This window comes from Ornithodoros turicata, chromosome 8, assembly GCF_037126465.1.
Source record: "Ornithodoros turicata isolate Travis chromosome 8, ASM3712646v1, whole genome shotgun sequence".
Classification (NCBI taxonomy): Eukaryota; Metazoa; Arthropoda; class Arachnida; order Ixodida; family Argasidae; genus Ornithodoros; species Ornithodoros turicata.
The window spans coordinates 33,031,182-33,052,098 of NC_088208.1; the positions used below are offsets into that span (position 1 = coordinate 33,031,182).

The window sequence follows — 20,917 nt, forward strand, 5'->3', positions numbered from 1 at the left end:
TTTGGGTGAATATTCTCGTAGTCCGGGTGCTCTATCACGTTTTGAAATTCGGCACCACGCGATTTTTCGCAATATTTACCGCTTTCTCCATTTCTCGATTGCATAATTCAACATGCAAGAAACGTGCTGCCTTCTCTCTTCCGTAATAATAACAATAATAATAAAAAAAGAAAAACATCTCAGTACGCGGGTGCTTAAAAAAGCAACAAGGTGTACATACCCAGTGTGCGACACCAAATTATTATTTCTTTATTAAGATGCCCCCAGACAGCAAAATTATCGTAATCAACTCAAGTGGAATATACATATATATATATATATATATATATATATATATATATATATATATATCCGGAACACTAATTCCGGACTTTCCGGACCACATTTTACTAATCTAATTAATATAAATGCATTAGCGCATTACTGTGTAGTACTGCGTGCATAATCAAAGCTGTACCACGCTCGCTCGTACAACACCAACACGCAGCTACGGATTCGGCTGCACAAGCCATGTCCAAAGCTCTCGAAAGCGAAAAATCTCCCCGCATTCCTTAAGCACATTAGCGAACACCTATGGCGCGAACCTACCACGACCATTAAGGCCTCCAAAATATCGCGCCCATATAACTCTTCCCCATTGAGGAACAACAAAACGTCACCACCAATCTGGCACGAAAGATGGATGATCGTGACGTCACAGCTTTCCTACCTTTTCACCCCCTCCGACATATCGAAACAAAAAAGCAGAAACAGCGACACCCTCCTCTACGAGACCTTACGCACTCGCTATCCGGATGCCGAAATGTACGCAAACATGGGGGAGGATCCACCAATGTTGTCTTCTGCGAGAGTGTGGAGGCGTTTTGTTTGTTACTTCTGCTTCGCCGGTCATTATTATCATTTCTTCCTTCTCGGAGCGGGTATCCTTTTCCTCCTCCACCTTCTCTTCCTCCCGATGAGTAAAGAAGAGCGGCTGACTGAGGAGTGCACAAGAGCAAGAACGGGTCTCCTCTACATTTTTTCTGTGTCGATTGGTGCGCTCTTTGGCATCGAGTGTCGCCAATACTACGTCCGTCCTACGTGGGGGAAGTTACGACACTGCTCTTCCACGGCAAGTTTTCAGTATCGTCTGCGAAGATCGGCGCACGTGAGCCTAGCAGACGACGGCTTCGTCCGCTCAACGTGACGATGGCGATTGGAGTGCGTAATTTGTGCTGCGCCGCCATCTGTTTTGGTAAGTAGTATTTCTTTGCGTCTCATTAGTCACCTAACTAATAGCAGCGTCTTGTGTTAGCATTGTTTTTTTTTCTCGTTCCTTTATTTAATTATTTGTTTCTGCTGGAAACATGTTGTGGTTGAAACGGCTCAGAATTCCAGAAAAATTCTGGATAAAAAATAGTGTGCAGGGAGGGAAACATTATTTTATAGTTTCTGCAAACAGGACTCTCGTTATGTACAAGACCTGTACTATAACTATAATAATAAATATAGATAAATATAAAATAAATATAATTCTATGTAAGACATATGCGGGCTGTATTCCTGCCAGATATTCTTACGACAATTCTATCGCCTATTAATAAAGTAGGGGCCGGACGACTCTTTCTCTTGTACGTTTTTTATCTGTCCAGCAAAGCTGTCAGTTGTGCGTGCATTTTAGAAATACAAGGCATAAGGTACGAATTTACACAGCATTCCATCACTGCAGCTGTACGATAGCAACGTAACCGTAAATATAGAGATGATCACATGTCTACCTTGAAGCCGTTCCCAGAGTTTCGCGTGAAAACCTCGCCACAGCCAATCATAATAATCTGTGGAGTTACGCCAGCTCGTTCGCATTAATGACGACTCAAAGTGAGTGCCACTAGTATAACGTCCCGATCCGGTTCTGCTCCCATCTCCTGCCAACACGAATAAAGGTTTTCTGGCGTGAATTTTTCGATGAACAATATCATCTTCGCCAAGAACAGATTTCTGTCCTTGGTGACGGCGCCCTGTAGTGTACTGTGTTGATGAGAACTGAACCTTATGGATCTAGTCCTATTCAAACTGCATGGGGGGACTAATAATTTTTCCTGTTTATAGCTGGGATAGAGTCTATAGTATAGTGGTTACAGTTCAGAGTAAAACTCTATCCAGCATTTGCATGCTGTTCCCTCGGGTCTGTGGAGATGATTTTTAGCAGTGTACAAAAGCTACAGAGCTAGCAGATAGGAAACAGCGCTCATCTTTCAGAGTTAAAGTGGAGCGTGTTTCGCCTACGTGCCATATAAGATGGACATATTCGCGTGAGTTAAATTCGTGATTTTTCGTGAAAAGGAGTTCCCGCGCGGAAGAAAGCGTTCCCACAGAACATTGAACAACCTCAATTTTCTTCGTGGAATGTTATGAAGACTCACAATAGCAGAATAATGTCTTGTTACTCCTTGTTGTCCTCGTCCTTGTTACACGTGCTAGCTATTGCATTTTCTCCAGTGGTCACTCAAACACAATGGTAAACAAACGTAACGAGATAAACGACAGTTGCATAAATTGGTGTAGTGCTATATGTGACAAAACACCGATAAGAAATATTTTTCGTTTATTGTAACGCCTCATTTGACACATATTTGACACACAAATACCCTTTGCGTAGCCATGGTCTTAAGAAGGAAATTGCTACAGGTTGTGTGGGCTGTAAAGTGCTAAATTTAGCGATTAAACTAAGTTGCATCGAGAGCTTTCGAAAGACGAAGGAAGTTAAAAAAAAAATCTCTTCCTTCCTGCCTAGATGTTTCATTTCCTCGTACAATAAAAGTGATAGTGGGAAGATAAAACAAAGCTATACCTAAGGGGTATCCAAACAAGGCGCGGCATTCAAATGAGAGCTCCGCCAACTCAAGCAGTCGAAAAAGCGGCACGCGCCAGCGCACGTGACCAGCCTTCGCTAGGCGCTTTCGGGTGGCGGGATTTGAGTCAAGTTTTCGCGAACGATTGCAATCGCACGTCTGCTAACTGGCGGTGACCCTTATATTGTACGGCCGACTTGAAAAAGAATATACGGTAGCCCGCTCTTCCTGTTTCTGATGAAGCAGAAACAAAGCCATCTCGTAACTCCGCGCAAAAGCAGACCTTGTCTAAAAGAACCAGATTTCTCATCTCGCTGCATTGTAGATGTTACGAAGATGAAGTGAGGGTCATGCGTGTCATGTAGGCTGCGCGCTGTATACGAGTATATATATACTACTCCGATGCACGGAGAGGATTTGCGCGTCAGGGCAGTAGGTGAACATAGGTGACCATTCGCATCTTTCTACCCGGAAACCGGGATATCGCGCGGATATCGTCGCGGATCCGCGCAGACCCTTGACCACACGTGACCAGTAGGTAACCATAAGGACTTCTGTTTGACGAAAGACGAAGTGCACGTTGATCGAGGCCACTTTTTTGAAGAGTAGCAGTCTCTTTTCGCTAGGGGAGCAGGAATTCCTGCGTCAGTGGTCTAATCAGTACATAGGGGTCGTCCAGTGTTTGGCTAAGAAATCATATAGTATGAATAGAGGTAAACTCTGTTGCTGTATGTACATTTAGGAAGCCGTTCAAGATGATGTCGTTGATAGCATTTTTCTTTTTAGTTCATCAGATAACGAAACAGCACCGGTCTTGGCATGCATAGGAAAACAAAAAGCATGTACACCGTCTCAAGTTGCGACATTGAATGTACAGGTGCAGAAAGAATTTCGAAGTTGCTTCTTTGTCAAATCCAGTTCCCCAACACACTGCCCTCTAGCTGCTCACCTTGCTGGACAGGAAAATGTTGGACTTTCGGTTCTCACTGCGAGGTTTTTTTTTTTTTTTCGTGGGGCTCACTATATACTAAATTTCCTTTAGACAGATTCCTCTGGATACCCCGCAATCAATATATAAATACATGGTGATGACGATGTTCGAGTATTTGAGCTCTGCGATCATGAATTCCAATAACAAGGCATTCGATGTCGTAGATTCAGCTACTCCAATAATAAGGCGAAAAAAAAAAAAAGAAAAAGAAATTCGAAACCCTAATTTTTTCCAGCATAATCTGTGTTCCGCAATTGAACCTATGTACGCAATAAGGGGATAAGTCGATTTATCCCCTTTTTGCTATTTATTTTTATTTTTACTGCAATGACATCTACATACCAGTCGGTACCTGCCATGCCAAATAAATTTTAGGACCCTATTGCAATTTATTGGCCCGCTACAGGAGGGTACGAAACGGGAAATGCATGTGTGTCAGACCCCTTTTCCCGGTTTGGGATTTTTCGTCTTATCCCCCTTACTGCATACAGAGATTCAATTGTTATTGTCGTCCCATTTGGTATTGCATGTACGTTGTGAAGGTTATCAACAATGTTGCATGTTGGGAGCTCACATAAGGTAAGCATGAACATTCAAGAGTTATTTGTAATATAACTATGGGCTCACTGATGACGACCAGCTGTCTTTTCAGTTTCTCTCCCACTCTTATTAGAGCCTCAGGACGAATTGCCCCTTCAGGCAGCTGGGAAGATTTGATTGGTCACAATATGGGATCAGGATAATTGGTAACGAAATCAAGAAAGCAAAACGATTAGCACTGAGCGAGCTGTTTGCGGGGTTCAGAGATAGACAAATATGGAAATGACTGCACCTCTTGAAGAAGGCGCGCCCAACAGCTCGTTGAGCGCTTATTTGCTTGCCATAATGATTTCTTCACTGGTCACCCTCTCCTACACTGCAGCCAATCAGATCTTCCTTGCATGCTGAAGACGAACTCCGTCCAGGCATGGATAGAAAACGAAACAGCCATCTCAATACACTACATCACATAGCAGGGATAACACTTGAGCCACACCCGTCCAGTGCCTGTAAACTGGATGGATTGTCCAAAACGGAGACAGACCGCTATATTGATCGAGTGAATTTATATCGGATGATTTTTGACGAGTCCTCGTCTACGTTCTAGTTCTGGGCAGCTTGCCCGAACGTTGAGGAAGCTCCTCAGAAGTGTCCTCATTAGCTTCGGTAGTGCTTCTGGGCACACGCTACTGTCCTCAACGCTGGTGTCTCTTAGACCACTGACAAAACTAGTCTGAGGTCCCATTGGACCCTATGAAGATCCTGTGCTCCATCGTCGGGTTCTTCACCTGTTCATGGACTTCCTGTCGTCCACTGCATTGCTTCAGACGCTTTAGTTCTTTCTTGTGTTTTCATCCTTCCTTCATCATCTTCACATAATGTTCCACGTGCAATGGGGAAGGGTACCGCACCACCGCGGTGAAACACCCCATCTCATCGTCACCATTTATTGTTGTTGTTGTTGTGTTAGTCTGAGGTCGGCATTGAGGAATTTCCTCAATGTCCCTGCAAGCGGGCCCTGGTGACAGTTCATGCCGGGCAAAACAAGCAAAAGTACAGGTCCCGTCAAAAGTTTACGGAACACTGGAGTGGTGTATATAGTCATCTGCGCGACACAGTTGCTGCAAACAGGAGCAGATAGACTTACAAACAGGTGACCGGGTACTCGACGCACCTCTCAATAAGTGTGTCCACTCCCGTTCTCCGCTAGGGTGTCGCTGAGATCAAGAAATACGTCGCTCTGGTGTTCCGTAAACTTTTGTCGGCACCTGTACCAGCGAAGGCCAATACCGCTGCACCTTTCCCCGCTGCACCTTTCTAAAGGAATGTTTAAAGAATGTAAAAATATTGGAGACACAGAGAGATAAAAAAATAAAACAGAAATCACCCCCACATCGGAATACTAATTTGACGATAAATAGCCGTTCTCAGACTCGCACTCGAGATCCGGGCTCACCGTAAGCGGTCCTCGAAAGCACCGGGCGAAAGAGCAAAAGGGTCGCCCAGAGCCACCTGCTGTCCGGAACGGGCGTGAGGGCGGCTGACCCCACGTGACCTCTCCCCCCCACATGATCCGCCCTCCTGTGGGGGGGGGGAGGGGGAGAGCAACTACTCCCCCGCGACAAGTTCCGGGTCTGTGGTGGTGCGTGATTCACGCCGGCGCGGGCCAACAGGATCTCACGTACCCCCGCTGCGACGAGACCATGTGACGATACACGGCCTGGACATTTACTATAGACAGATATGCCACCACTGGGCTGTCGCGGAGGCTAACAGAGATGGTATGGCTGTCAGCAGTGATTTAGTGCCGTGACGGTGGGAACGCTGCCAAGAAGGACTGCTTAGAAAGAAGGGACTGGCCACGCTGAGCTTGGCTTAGACTGTACTGAAGCCTAGTGGATATCTGGAGAGGAGTAGCAAACCAGCCTTGTCCAGGCTGACCTCTCCTAGAATTCCCATAATGAAAGAAAAAGGAAATGGGGGAGACTGTACACTGAAGGGAAAATGGGACTGGGGGATTTCTCGTCACACTATGCCATCTTGGAGATGTTAGTGCTTTCCATGAGCCATTTAACATTGCGAGGTCTCGCGTATACGCGGGGGGGGGGGGGTATGTTTAATACTGATAAAAAAAAGAAGGGAAAGGTTAGCCATGATGTAGTATAGATTATTATTCCCAAAAGCAAAGCAGAAAGGAATATGAAGCAGCACAGACACAGAAAATTAAGATGAAATACGGGAAAAGAATTAAGAAAAAATTGAAAAGAGGAAGAAGAGAAGTTAAGAAGAGGAATTAAGGAAAAATGAAGAAGAAATACAGCTCCTTCACTAATCGTTACGCGGCCAGCACGGATACGGAATGGACATTATAGGGTAATGCATCGTATAATAAAGGTTAGAGCTGATGCTCCATACTTCATATCATTTAGACATCAGCGGAGCGAAGACTGTGTCCGTAAACGAATGTCGTCCTGGAATCTATTGCTCATAACAGGTTGGTGACTTAGTTACCTCACGGGCCGAATAGACACGAGAGGTAGCGACATTGAACCATCTATTAGAACAGTGGGACAAGACACGAGCGAGCTGGTGTAAGCTAGTTTAGTTTTGATCAGTCCATCGTGATTCTTGGATCTAGCGCTACGTGAAACGCGTCTGGGGCGAAACTAGAAACGTGGACAAACATGTTGATAAACGTTGCTTAATCAACACGCTCTACATCTTCTCGCACGGGGACAAACGATTTATTAATGACTTAGTAACTTGTGTTGAGTTCTACCCTTTGCCGGTGATGGAGGTGTAGTTATCATTATCGTTCTGGGGGGGAGTAGCTAGTCTTGCCCTAAGTGGAGTCTATACACCTTCTAGACCAGCGACATGGCCTAGGGGGTTAAGGCGTCTCGCTCGTTGGTGGAAGCCAAGCTCGCGCTGAAGTCTAGGAGGTGGTGGGTTCAAATCCTACCACCAGCTGTGCTGTCTGAGGATTTCCCTGGGTTTTCTGAAGACTTTCCAAACAAATATGTCGCCACAGTTCCCCCCGTAGTCTGCCCCGGATGCATACTAAACCCGCCGTCCACCACTCCTTTCTGCTGTCCTCTCTCCATCTATCCACATCTGTACGCCGCTCATAGCCACAGTTGCTTCGCGGCGCTAACACGGAATAAAAAGAATCATAGCTTCCTTTTGCCACTATCGTCGTCACGGTCAAGCTCATTCGCAGTGCATAATCTGTAGATACCAGACTGCCGTAATATGCACGATCTAGCTGCACTTTCTGCTGCAATCATAATGGATCATTCACCATATTGCGCGTCGATTGATTGATTGATTTTATTTTTATACACACATTGTATACACAAATACATAGGGTGGAGGAGACCTAGGGAAACACAGATAGCGCACCTACCAGACCCCTATGCCATGCACATCACGGAAATTCCGCTTTATAAAAAGGTAGCTCACGCTTCCTCACCCTGGCGAGATTCCCGCACTGGGTGCGATGCCACAACGTAATATTTTCTAATCCGCATTGCTCTTGTTTTCTGTGCTCTAAATCGAAGGGTCAGCCGGCATGCACAGACGTCGCAATTACCCACCCTTACGCTCCTCCTCCACGTTTTAGCCCGCAGGAAGCCGACGGAAGGCACCATCGTTGGCTATGCAGGCGTCGTACAGATCTCGACATTCGCACGACTTTTCGTGCGATCACGCACCGTCTCGCAGTCCATTGCCGGATTTGACGGTCGCGAGCAGCGATCCATCTTGCACCGTCGATACTCGGATCCCGGATCTGTGAACAGCCGTAAACACACTTCTCTCCCGCCAGCAGAACGTCGTCCATTCATTTTATGTTTCCTTTTTTTTATTTCCTCGGCAGTCGTAAACGTACTTCTTGTCTTTTTTTCCCCCGCTCTATACTGGGGACGCCGCTCGCAATGTTAGTCGCGTCGCTGGGTGAAAGGCATTCGCGATATCTGTAACCAAACGAGGACACTCGCGCAGTATAAGAGAAATTGCGTCGAAATTAGTATTCAGTGTGGCGTGCCAACTACAGAAAATGTTGAAGTTGCCGATAATGCATGCAGGGACGTTTTTCACTCGAAAGCATTGTCGACATCTTGTTTTGCTACGGTATTGAATATTAACCAGTCTGGCAATGCTTCTTTTCTGTTTATGCGGGTATGCATTGGTGTCCCATTAATCGCAGAGAACAATTATCTGGATTCATTACCTCATTATCTCATTCATTACCTCGATTCATTCGTGGCGTGGTCTTTGTGTCGAAATACGCTAGGAACGAGGATTTATTATACCAATGATAATGATGCACGACATTTGATTTAGTACGAGATGTGACGTGATTTTAGTAAGCATGGAATATTCTAGCTTAAGACTAGCAGTATAACTTCGGACATGGGAAGACTTCCAAAATATCGCATTGTAAGAAAATAAATGCAAATTGAATGAAGACGGGTTTAGCAAAAACATCGTAGGAAGCGGGCGAGGCACCCACACACAGAGGCAACGCCAACACCACCCAATGTTTTTTCAGTATTTTTTAAGTGTCATCAGAAAATTTATTAACATCACCGATTGGCTGGTTGCGCTGCAGGGACCGCCTCTACTCAAATGCAATATGTGCTATACAATAACTATGCAAGAGCTACACAATACTAGATACATAGCTGCTCAAACTCAAACTTTATTTGAATGTGCCCATGAACAGCTATATAAGCCTTTGTAATGGTGCACAAGAAACCGTTGTTACCATTGAAGAAGAAATACATGAAAAGGACGAACATTTGAACTAAAAAGGTCAATATGCGGAAAACATTTCGTGTTGCAAAGGGCCATGCGAGACAGAGAGAGAAGTCAATTGTTGCAAAACTCAAGGATTAAACAGAGCACTACTACGAAGAGTTCTTTAGGGCACTCGTATTGATATGAAAGAGGTTAGCTCTGGGCAGCCGAAGATACCATGAATGTACTCATAGAGGAACAACATGTCACGCCTTTGCCTAATAACATACAATGTTGGCGAATTTGACAGGTTCAAGATATCGTGATAATCAAAGTAGAGTGAGCTATACCAATGAAACCATCATTAGTATATTCTCACAAAACGTCGTTGCACGCGTTCAATGTTATAGATGATTTCAAAATAATATTGCAGCAGACGGACGTGAATTCCAACTTAGCACGTACAAGAGAATGATAGAGTTGAACAAAGCACAGAGGGTTTTTAAACTCAGCAGTTATGCGCGATATTATACCAAGAGTACGGTAACTAGCACTAAGGATACATGGCGATCAAATTTCAGCGGAGAATCCATATACATACCAAGATCCCTTATACAGTCAATTTTTTGATAGCATGTTGGTTCAGAGTATATTGATACTGAACAAAATGAGACATTTTGCGAGTTAATGCCATTTGTGCTGTTTTCGTGTGCTGTGCTGTGCTTGTTGGCATCACACCATTCAAGTACAGAGTTGATACCGTCTTGCAGACGGACACTATCTGAAATGGACTCGACTTGACGGAAGCCAGTGATAACAAGATTTTACAGCGATTAGATCTACTACAAGATTAGACAGATTAGATTACTCATTAGAGATTATTAGATTATTACAGATTAGACATTACATATATTACATTTACAAGATTAGATATGCATAAGTTATGTAAGTATGTGCATACGCTTATATATACACTAGATACTAATATGCACCATCATTATGCACAACAACATTGGTGACTATACATACAGATGAAAAAGCGTGAATACAAAAGGAGGTGAGATTCACAGTTCAGGAAGGGGCGCCTGTGACGGTGACACATTCACCACGTACAAGAAGAGAAGGGTGAAAACGCCACCTTCCCAGAAACCCCTCTTCACCAAGGGCGAATAACTCAGTTTTTTTTTTAAGTTTATGCATCTGTAGCAAGACACGAGGCAGTACACCCCTTTTGAGTCTTCGGATTCGCATCGAATTTATTTCTGATTTCTAGATTGTCTCCTTTGAGGTCCTTGAAAAGTACGTCCGTATCTCTCGTCCATGGAAAGGTAGATCGGACATCGATTGTTGGAAGAAAACGTAGTTCGTGCGACCGCGACTGTGTTGTTGCTCTAAGGCCTTATAGTGATCGAGCCGCAAGCATCTGAGCAAACTTTTATATCCCTTCGATCCGACAGAAATCCCTTGCACGAAGTTGACAGCTGATGTTCTTACATGTATATAGGGTAAGGTGGTGTTGAAGACAGTTAAACTATTTTGTTAATAGCAGTCGGAATAATCGCCTAAATTGTACCATAATTCGTTAACTGAATCCCCAAACCTTTGAGAAATGATCCACAAATTACTGTGGTGCCAAACCGGATAATTATTTCGTACGAGCCAAAAATGACAGGATCGCTGGACAGAAAAGCAACATTATTTTATATTATCTTGATCTAGGCGGTATGTATACTGTGAGACTAACAGCTGGAAGAGTCTCAGGAGGAGAGCCGCCGATATTTCGAACAGAAACTGTTCTGCTGCGCCCTGATGGTGATGTCATAAAAAAAAAAAAAAGAAAAGAAAAAGGGGGATGTGAGTTTCGGACGAAGTCGAACTGGCTACTCCAGTACGTTTACACGTAGGAAGTACAAGCAGATGGTGAGATGATGAGAAAAGAAAGAGATGACGAACAGAGATAATGATGGACTTCAGCATGTTGTTCAAAAGTCGTTCGTTTTACACTCTGTGGAAAAAGAAGAATAGTGTCTGTTCGAAATATTGGCAGCTGTCGTCCCGACGCTCTTGCCTTTACATTTCGTCGCAGTTTCGGGCAATTAGGTATCACTCTCTTCAGGCTGAAACGGGCGTACCTAAAAATGGCACCGACGGGCATTTATTTCGAAATTTCGAAAAATGACACCGACGGGCGTTTATTTCGAACAGAGCCTGTTCTTCTTCTGCGCCCAAAAGAAGAACAGTCCCTGTTCGAAATATCGGCAGGTCTCGTCCCGCGAGGCTCTTGCCTTTACAATTCCTCGCAGTTTCGGGCAATTAGGTATCACTCTCTCCAAACTGAAACGGGTGTATACCAAAAGATGACACTGACGGACATTTGAGCGGGCTCCTTGTTAACACTAAACCAAAAACCTCCGTCCAGCAAAGCGGCAACACAGCTGACCGCAGGGATCGTGCATCACGAAGGCGCATTCAGAGGGGGCATCCGGAACGTGCAAACCAAGTTCCGTCTCCCGAGACAGTGCACAGGGTTTCCTATAACGTTCCTCTTCAAACATATTGGCGCACTCACGCGGGTCACGCCTCAGAAATTGAGACAAACTGAAGACTCCGGCAAGGAGAGAAAAAAAAAAAAAGAAAATACAGAGAGAATATGGACGTACAAGTTACTTTCGCTGCAAAGAGAACAAAGGAAGTCGTGAAAAAAAGAGATCTCAGCCTCAATCACGTATCACTTTTCTTGTTTGATTTTCTTCCTCGATTTACGCTTCGCAACGGATCGCTTCCTATGGGAAGTTGAAAAAACACGCATCCTGGCGATTTTATGCACTTTTTTCTTCTTTTTCATGCGCTGCATGATATCTTGCGTATGTATATCTTAGGTATTTGAACAGTTCGAGTCCTCGTGCTAGTCCTCGTGCTTATAATACGTGAGAGCTAAAATATCCGAAATGTCTTTGTGTACGGTAGAGTATCTTAACTTTGTTACTTCTAGAAAAGTCACAATATTGGAGCAAATATCTCGATGAAAGATGAAAGTCTCTTGTTTCTCTCTTTTTCTCTCTAGCAAATATCTCATTACGATTGCTCTCTCATTTTTAGCATTCTTGCTGCTGTCGCTAGCTGTGGCCCTTACTGCATCTTCAGCAGCACGACAAACGGTACGTGAACCACATCACCATGTTTGCTCAATGACATCTCCATATTCTTCTTTTTTTAATCAAACCCATCGCAGTGTGTCAATGTAAATACGTTGTTCCGTGCCACAACTCCGTTGGAATAATCATGAATCCATGCAGCAGCAGCTCAGTGCACCGAGAGTTAAAATGCATATAGGGCTGGAAGGATAGTTGAATGTTTCCTTTACCATAAGCGCTTGTTTAGCACCGCTTTATAGTAAGTAGTTCCTTTTCAAAGGCTGTCACACATGAGTTGAATTGAATTGGGACAGAAAAACACGGAGACGTAGGCTCCACCGACATGGATGTCGCCTGCTCTGCGGCACTTATAGCTGCATGCGATTTGCTAATGAAGGCCATTAAGTAGAGGGGAAAAAAGAGTTCGAATATTGAGGGACTTCATAGTTGAAAAAGCCTGAGTGAACTTATGCTGTATAATAAAAGAGGGATGTCGCTTCGAAGACAAACGGACTGACAAAGGATCACTTAAGGAATTGAAAATGTAAGATTCAAAGCACTCAAAGAGACAAAATATATTTTTCTGCTCCGATATATCCTGAATAGTTGATATCGGAGCATCCACAGCTCGCAGCCCATATAGGGTGAGTGCCAGCTACCCAAGACTGACAAAGTACTGAATGGGCGACTACCCAATGCCGCGAGCGAGTATACTGCGCTGTAAAATAAATCGGTAATTTTAGTCACAAGTGACTGCTAACTTCGTTGCCAGCATATGTGCCGTAATCTAGTTATTGCAAAAAATTCGTTTGGAGTGCACACTGCACAGCTCCCATAAGCGAAAAGAGTGACACACTTACATTAAAGGGGACCCGCGGGATGGCCGACCGGGTTATGGCGTCCCGCTCGTTGATGGTAGACAAGATCGTGCTGAAGACTGTGAGGTGGTGGGTTCGAATCCTACCACTGGCTGTGCTGTCTGAGGTTTCTCCTGGGTTTTCCGAATACTTTCCAGTCGAATGTCGGCACAGTTTCCCCTGAAGTCGGCTCAGGACGCATACTAACCCCCATGTCCCCCTCCTTCCTGCTGTCCCCTCTCTCCATCTGTCCACATCTTTACGCCGCTCATAGCCAGTGTTGCTTCGCGGCGCTAACATGAAATAAAAAATAAAAATAAAGGGATATTAAACTGCGAAAGCGCGGTCCGGAACTGTGGATTGGATTGGATTGGGTTGGGAAAGGTGTGCACTCCAATTGGATATTGTGCGGCATATAGCTTACGGCATATATGGCGCCGGCAACAGAGTTAGCAGTCACGTGTGCAGTAAAATGGCGGGCATTTTTCTTGCAGTGTGCAAGCGACACTGAGCGACACGTTACCGCACCCACGGCGAATACTGCCTACATACCATATGTACATATATGTATGTACTGTACGTACAAATGCTACATGACGCTGGATTTTATTGTAGCTTGTACAGCTGGCACCAGAGGAAGAATCCAGAGCCCTGGAAGAGCCGGGCAACGAGTTGGAGTCACCTCCCAAGGACTTACAAGCATGCGAAGGCCGCCCTAACGGAGTGTATGCAGATCTGGACCGAGCCTGCCGGGTGTTTCGAGCCTGCCAGGACAGCCGGGCGCACCTCTTCTGGTGTGCTAACGGGACCGTATTTAATCCAGCACGTGGTCACTGTGACGCACCAAGGAGCGTTCGATGCATCGATCCAAAGCGAGAGATCCTTCCTTCCGTCGTCGGAGATTGTTCACGCCAAAAAGATGGAGTCTACACAGATTACCAGAGCGGCTGCAGGAAGTTCTACTTCTGTCTTGGTACGCGTAAATGCGCACTAGCGTTTCAGAACGATTCCTTCTCAGCAGCATTAGCTCAATGTTGAATGGCGTGACTGAAGCTAGAGTAAGCAAGCTAGAGGTCACTGTTTATACAATGAATACACCAGAGCACCGCATAGTACGCCTTAGTGACAAGAAGAAGAGTACGAAGTAGACTAGAAATAAATAAGAAGGACACTAAGGTGCTTGGTAGCACAGCCTTTAGAAATGAATGGTTTGCCTTGCATGCAGTTACAATCAAGCTAATCTCCGTCATCCGAAGAAAGGCCCCTCAGAGATTGGTTCCAACATATTCTTTATAGTTAATTGCATCTCGCAATTAGTTTTACTTCGATTTCGTAGCATTTATTACAGGGTATCTCTAAGCTCTTCACAGTTTGACTTCTTGCACTCTAGGTGGTCGACGCACAGAGTTCATTTGCCCTGGAACGCACCTCTTCGACTGGCGTACCGGGAGGTGTCATCCACATCAGGAAGTCACCTGTTCCGCCCTCACCTGCTCCAAGGACCAAGATGGCGTCTTCGCAGACTACATGGACGGCTGTCGTCGATACTACACCTGCAACGCGGGGCTGAAGACCGAGTTCTCCTGCCCGCAAGGCACACTCTTCCACGACAAGCTTTCCCAGTGCCACGAGTCACAGGCGGTTCGATGCAACGGTAGGGCGGGATTCTCTTGCGCGGGTCTGCCCGACGGATATTATCCAGATGCACGCACCGGTTGCAGGAACTTCGTCTTGTGCATCAACCACCGCGCCAAATCCTTCGCGTGTCCGTCAGACCTCGTATTTAACAGGAGACATCTTGCTTGCGACTACCCATGGAAAGCTAACTGCGAAAAACCGAAGGAGAACGAATGCACCCACAAGCCAAATGGCGTCTTCGCCGTGTTCGAGAGTGACTGTCGCGACTTTCTCGTTTGCATGGACGGCGTTGTCTTGCAGCACGGATCGTGCCCGCAAGGCAAAGCACTGAATCCGGTCACTGGTACCTGTCAACCGAGCACGCTTGTGACTTGCGCACCCGTCATCGACCTGGACTGCGACGGTAGACCTGATGGAATGTACCCTGATCCGAAGTCGAACTGCTCCGCGTTTTACGTTTGCATCGGAGGAAATAGGGTTGTCACTTCTGTTTGCCCCGGTGGTACTCTCTTTGATGTCACCACTGCCACCTGCCTTCCGTCGGTCCTGGTGAACTGCCCTCTTCATCTCCCTACCCAACCAACAGAGGAAGGAGGTGTGACATACTCGCAGTATGAGTGCGAAGGAAGGATTGGTGTCTTTCCCGATTACCTTACAACCTGCCGAGGGTATAAGCTTTGTGTCGACGGCAAAGAGTACAAGGGAACTTGTCCTGAAGATTCGATGTACAGCATTGAGTCAGGACGTTGTGACAATGGAACATCTGATGTTAACTGCCAACCGCCGGAGCTGGTTGGGACCTTCCGGTGCCGACAGGGTAACGGAGGCATCTTTGTGGATTATGAAAGCGGGTGCAAGACTTGGCACGAATGCCTCAATTCTGAAGGCGTATCTTATACATGCCCAGAAGGGCAGCTTTTTGACATCAAGCGCCTAATGTGCCGCGAAGCGAGCAAAGTTCGTTGCCACACGTCAAAGATGGGTCTTTCCCTAATGTCTTCTTTAGGGAAGAGCATCACCGTTGTACCGCCTAACGAGACGACACCAATTAACTGCAACAAGAGTGTTCCTGGAGTGTTCCCATCCTTGAACACTGGGTGCAAACAGTTCCACGTCTGCGCACCTAGTGGACTTTTCTCATTTCGCTGCCCCGAGAACTCAGTCTTCGATCCGGATAGAAAGATCTGCGATTCCTCCCCACAGGCTGTTTGTTCTTCAGTCGATGACGGAGATGCGTGGGTCCAAACGGAAGACAAATTTTCTTGTAACGACAGAGAAGACGGAACGTACCCGGATTATAACCAAACATGCAGAAGATACTTTGTCTGCGAAAACGGCTCGAAGACGACGGTGTACTGCCCGAAAGGGTCGCGCTTTAACGACGGACTCATGGTGTGCTCAGATTCTGAAGACTTTGAGTGCAAACATGAGGTGCAAGCAGAAAAACACGACATGGGAGACGTCACTGCAACAGAATTCGTCGATGTGAGTGCAACGGCGTCCCCCACTACTACTACAACAACAACACCCAAGCCAGAAGTAGACTACGACTCAACGATAGAAGATGAGGAGCCCACCCCCACTTTGCCACCGTATGTCGCATCTCGACTGTCGTCTGGAGAAGGGACCAGCAAATCTGCCCCAGAAGCTCAAAAATTCGCCTGTCCAGCAGGCGAAACTGGGTTCTTTCCAGATTACGACTCCGGGTGCCGAAAGTTCCATATTTGCTTCAGGTCGATCACGAGGACCTACAGTTGCCCTAGCGTTCTCCTGTTCAACCCAATTACAAAGACGTGCGACGTCCCAAGTAACGTCACCTGTGCTCCACAAGAGTCTTCCGCGACGCCCGACGTTTCCAGAGACGTCTGCTATGGAAAGTCTCGAGGCTATTTCGCAGACTACGGCAGTGGTTGCCAGAAGTACGTATCCTGTAACGACGGCAAGGCCCTGGAGTACGAGTGCCCACGTGGTACACTCTTCAACACCTGGACGTGGTCATGTGACATGGAGGACGTCGTTCAGTGCGTGGACGTTAACTATAGGACTCCCCTAACGTCGGGGACGCCGTCGACGCAACGAAAATTACCGCACGTGCACGGCATTCCGCAGAGGTTTTATTTTACCTGCGCTGACATGCCCGACGGGTTCTACCCTGATCTGGCGAGACACTGTCACGTGTTTTATCGTTGTCATAAGGGGAAGAAATATTCGCATTACTGCAAACAAGGTTTGCTTTTTAACCCGAAAACAGGGATCTGTGACTTCGAAGACAACGTTAAGTGCTCTGTGAGTGATACGCAAACGACATTCCGGTAAACACGATGAAAACAAAGAGGAAAAACAAAAGTAAGGGTCGAACCTTACCACTCAAACGCTGCAGTTTCGAAACTATAAAAAAGAACGATGTACAACGATAAGGGTATAGTGGAGAATTAAAAGGAAAGGAAAAGATAGCGTCTTAAATCAGATGTCGTGTTTATGTATATTTTTTTTTGCGAGTGAAGAAATATTTTACTTTTGGAATGCTATTTTTACCAAAAAACAAAATGTTTTTATACCACAGAAGAATGTATTACGATAGCAAAGAAAGAAAATACTTCATCTTCGGCAGATATTTTGGCCATCTGTGCTGTGTTGTTACTAATATTATTTTGCTGTCATTTCGTTATGGCATCTTTTTCGTTGTAATCATGTACGCGATCACATGCGACTACATGGACATGTAATCCTAATAGGAACGATATGTACACTGAAATGTTTCAGTGCTTGTGGAAGTAAACGATGTGCATAAAATGTCTGTACAGTTGGTCTGATCATTCTTAAGGGGGCCGTTGTAAAGTTTTTCGATCCGCCGTCGGTTCTGACTCGAAGAAATAAGATGTCAACTTTGCTGCACAATATGGCTGCCTACATCCTTTGCATTTAAGGAGGAAAACACCTCAGGCGATGTCTTTTGTTCCCTTTCCTGTCTATGCCTCTAGCCACCCTTCGCAAGATTTGTATGCTCGAGCCGGTTGGGGGGGGGGGGGGTATTTTTCTCGATATTGAGTGGGGAAACGTAATAGTTTTCTATGTAAGTGAGTTTGGATGCGTGTGTGGTTTCTTGTCCTGTGTGTCATACGATATGAGTATGTAGTTGTAGTTGCAGTTGAACCTCTCTTCGTAGTTGAAGTCATGGCCTCAGGAGCGTTGATATTATCATGGCGTGGTGAGTCTATTCTTCAAAAATGAGCCAACAACAAGAATAACAACATGAATGATGACGACAACGGATGATGACGTCAACATGAATGATGACAACGACATGGGTTATTTCACAGTAGGAGTGGAGTACGCTACCTCGTTACACGTGAGCCATTATATTGGTGATATAAGATTGAAATGAAATGAGTTGAGTTGTTCACTTAACAGCTGACGGGTCTCCTGCTGAATGTGCAAAACAGAACAAAAAAAGATGATGAAATGAAGGAAAGAAAGATCACCGAAAAGAGCGCACAGCGTAACACTAACTTGAGCAAGCTCGTCACCTCTACTGTGCTGCACAGGGTTCTGACGAGGGCATAACATGCAATCATGCTGAAGGGCTTCGGCCTGATACTGTTCGAAAAATGAACCTGCATGCTGAAGGATGCTCCCTTAGTAATAAAAGTTCGGAAACTTCTTGAACAGGCATTGTACTCTCTCCTCCTGGGCCCAAGGTTCAACAATGAACCAGGCGGTGCATCGTGCAATGGCGAACATTACATTCTACGCAAATGGCTTTCATGACTCATCATCATCTTTGCATCAATTCCACGCCATGCAGGCATTTGTGCGATTTTGAGCAGACTCCAAGTTGGTGGACACAGTGTGACTGACAGTGTGTGTGAGTGACTGTCTTTGTCACTCATTGTTCTTATTGTAGTTAGCCATTTTTGTTTTTCTAAGTGATCTGGAGTAGCCGGCTCTCGTAATGAGTGCCTATTTCTCCATTTTTTTATCAACTCAACTAAACTCCTGTTCTTTTCTTTATATTTTCAGAAGACGAATAAAGCCGTAACGCAATAAATATTAACAATATTAATAAACAACTTCGTAAGAAAATTACTTTATGTTATTAGAATTAATTTGAAATGGTCCGAATAAAAGTGCAATTAGAAGGACAAGGACGCTCACGACCAGCTTCCTCATTTTCACAGCAATAGTTATCGGTAATGAATAAAAAAACTAATCAGTAGTACGCGTTTAGAAATATTTTATTTGATTTCGTTTCATTTCTATCGTCTACCCGTACATGATAGCCAGGGGTAAGCGTAAGCGCACTGGGGTAGCAGTGCAGCTCGACTTCGTCGTAACTCACATCCATTTTTTTCTTTATCCCATCACCATCACCATCGATAGTCAGGGGTTTTGGCAAAAAGCAGCAGTGCTTCTTGACGGAGGGAAAAAACCCCGTAAAAGCGTATGCCTCGATCTCTAGAACAGTTTGGGGAACAGAGAACAACCAATTTCTGGTTTCGCGAAATATCGGTTGCAAAACGAAACTTCAAATAAATCCTTGTCATATAGGATTATGGGGAGCCAGTAAGTCCACCATAGCCCATTTTCAAGCCTTTCTTTCTCGCCCTTTCCATACCTTCTTTTTTCCAAATTAAATCAAGGTCGCTGAGACATAGTGCAGCCATCTCGTGGGGGAAAATGGAACAATAACACATGCAGGTGTCAGCGCCATTTTTAAAGTCTTACAATACTGAGCCAGCAAATATAACGAAAAACGGCACCGCAGTGGAGACGGGTTGATAAATTAACGTTCTTTGCAGTATGAATCAAGTAAGCCGGGACCCAAGATTAAATAACATCTTGTGTCTGCCAGGTTTCATTTAAAGGCGTATATTCATGATCGCCTTGCGTTGGCCTCCGTAATCAATTCTACTCGCCTTGTCTTTGCCATTTGGGCCTAATCAACGGCCTAGACGCATGAGCTAGTGTGCGTCTAATATCGAGCGAAAGGATGTAAATCATTCGATAGTGATACCAGTTGGCAGCCTATTAAATTTCATTTCTAGGAAACGTCTTCTCTCCGAGACGTCATTGCGAGCTGCTTCTGGTTTTTGCCTTATGAAGGCTCCAGGTAAACTGAATAATTAAATAATAAATATATAAAGTGACTAATAAACGGGAATCATTGGTTTCCTTATCTTCACCGGGCACACGTGGGTTACGTAATATTGCGTGTGGGTACAGAAGCTGCTATAATGTATGCGTTTCTACAGCTTTGTGTACATCACTGATGAGACATCACACACACACACACATCACACCACATCACCATCCCATTTATGTGCGTGCGTGTGTGTGACGCGACATCACATCTATGAACCCTAGGAACGCGTAATTATAACATCAGTTAACGTATTAACATGCTGTTACTGCTTCTACACAAAATTGCTTGGTCCCTAGCCACATCCAGCCCACCAACGCTCTGCCCTCAAAGCTCTCTTCACCTTTCTGGATACCATATAGGACTTGGATCCTTATTGTGAAGGGGCTCATTATTTCATTCCCCGCATCACTACCAGCAATGGGCTATAGCCCATTGCTGGTAGGGGCGTCCAGGGGCAATACTCTATAGAGTATCGCCCCTGGCGACTCTAAATCCCCAGTCATCATCTTCTAATAATGTTATTGTTGTTGTTGCAACTTTTTTTGAAGGAAAAGATGAGGAGTGTGCAAGCGAGCTGGTGAGCGTCTGATGATGGCAACGTTTACTTGAGTTTGAGGAAGGTACAAAAGATGGACACAACACGTACGAGACTCAAACCCGCAATGAGGGTTTTTTTTTTTACACAAACTCAAAGGGGTACAGTAGGGGTAGGGTTGAACACTTAGGTGGGAGACAGGAGGTCAACCAAGCGAGGGGGAAGTACGATGGAAGGCTGAGTGAAGTCTCGTATGTGTTGCATCTGTCTTCTGTATCTTCCGCAAACTCAAGGGAATGTTGCCTTCACCACTTTTTTATTTCTTCAGCGTGGAGCAGCCACGTCATATAAACAAAAGTCCCCCCCTCTAAGAGGGGATAAAAGGAGTAAGCTGGGGGAGTAATCACAGCTTTTAGTCCCCTAGATCGCAATTACTCCCAATTTTAGTCTTGTGATCGTGAAATTTACTCCTTAGCACTGCAAACAGTCCGTAAACTTCGCATAAAGT

The 20,917-nt window shown here is 45.2% G+C and overlaps 1 protein-coding gene across 1 annotated transcript; it reads left to right on the plus strand.

Annotated features, from left to right (window-relative positions):
• The first annotated feature begins 1,004 nt into the window (after window positions 1-1,004).
• On the plus strand, window positions 1,005-17,528 carry LOC135366156 (uncharacterized). Its single transcript, XM_064598813.1, has 4 exons — window positions 1,005-1,234; window positions 12,202-12,260; window positions 13,709-14,066; window positions 14,484-17,528. The coding sequence occupies exons 1-4, from the start codon at window positions 1,189-1,191 to the stop codon at window positions 17,045-17,047; spliced, it is 3,027 nt and encodes a 1,008-aa protein (XP_064454883.1). The 5' UTR covers window positions 1,005-1,188; the 3' UTR covers window positions 17,048-17,528.
• Window positions 17,529-20,917: the final 3,389 nt, after the last annotated feature.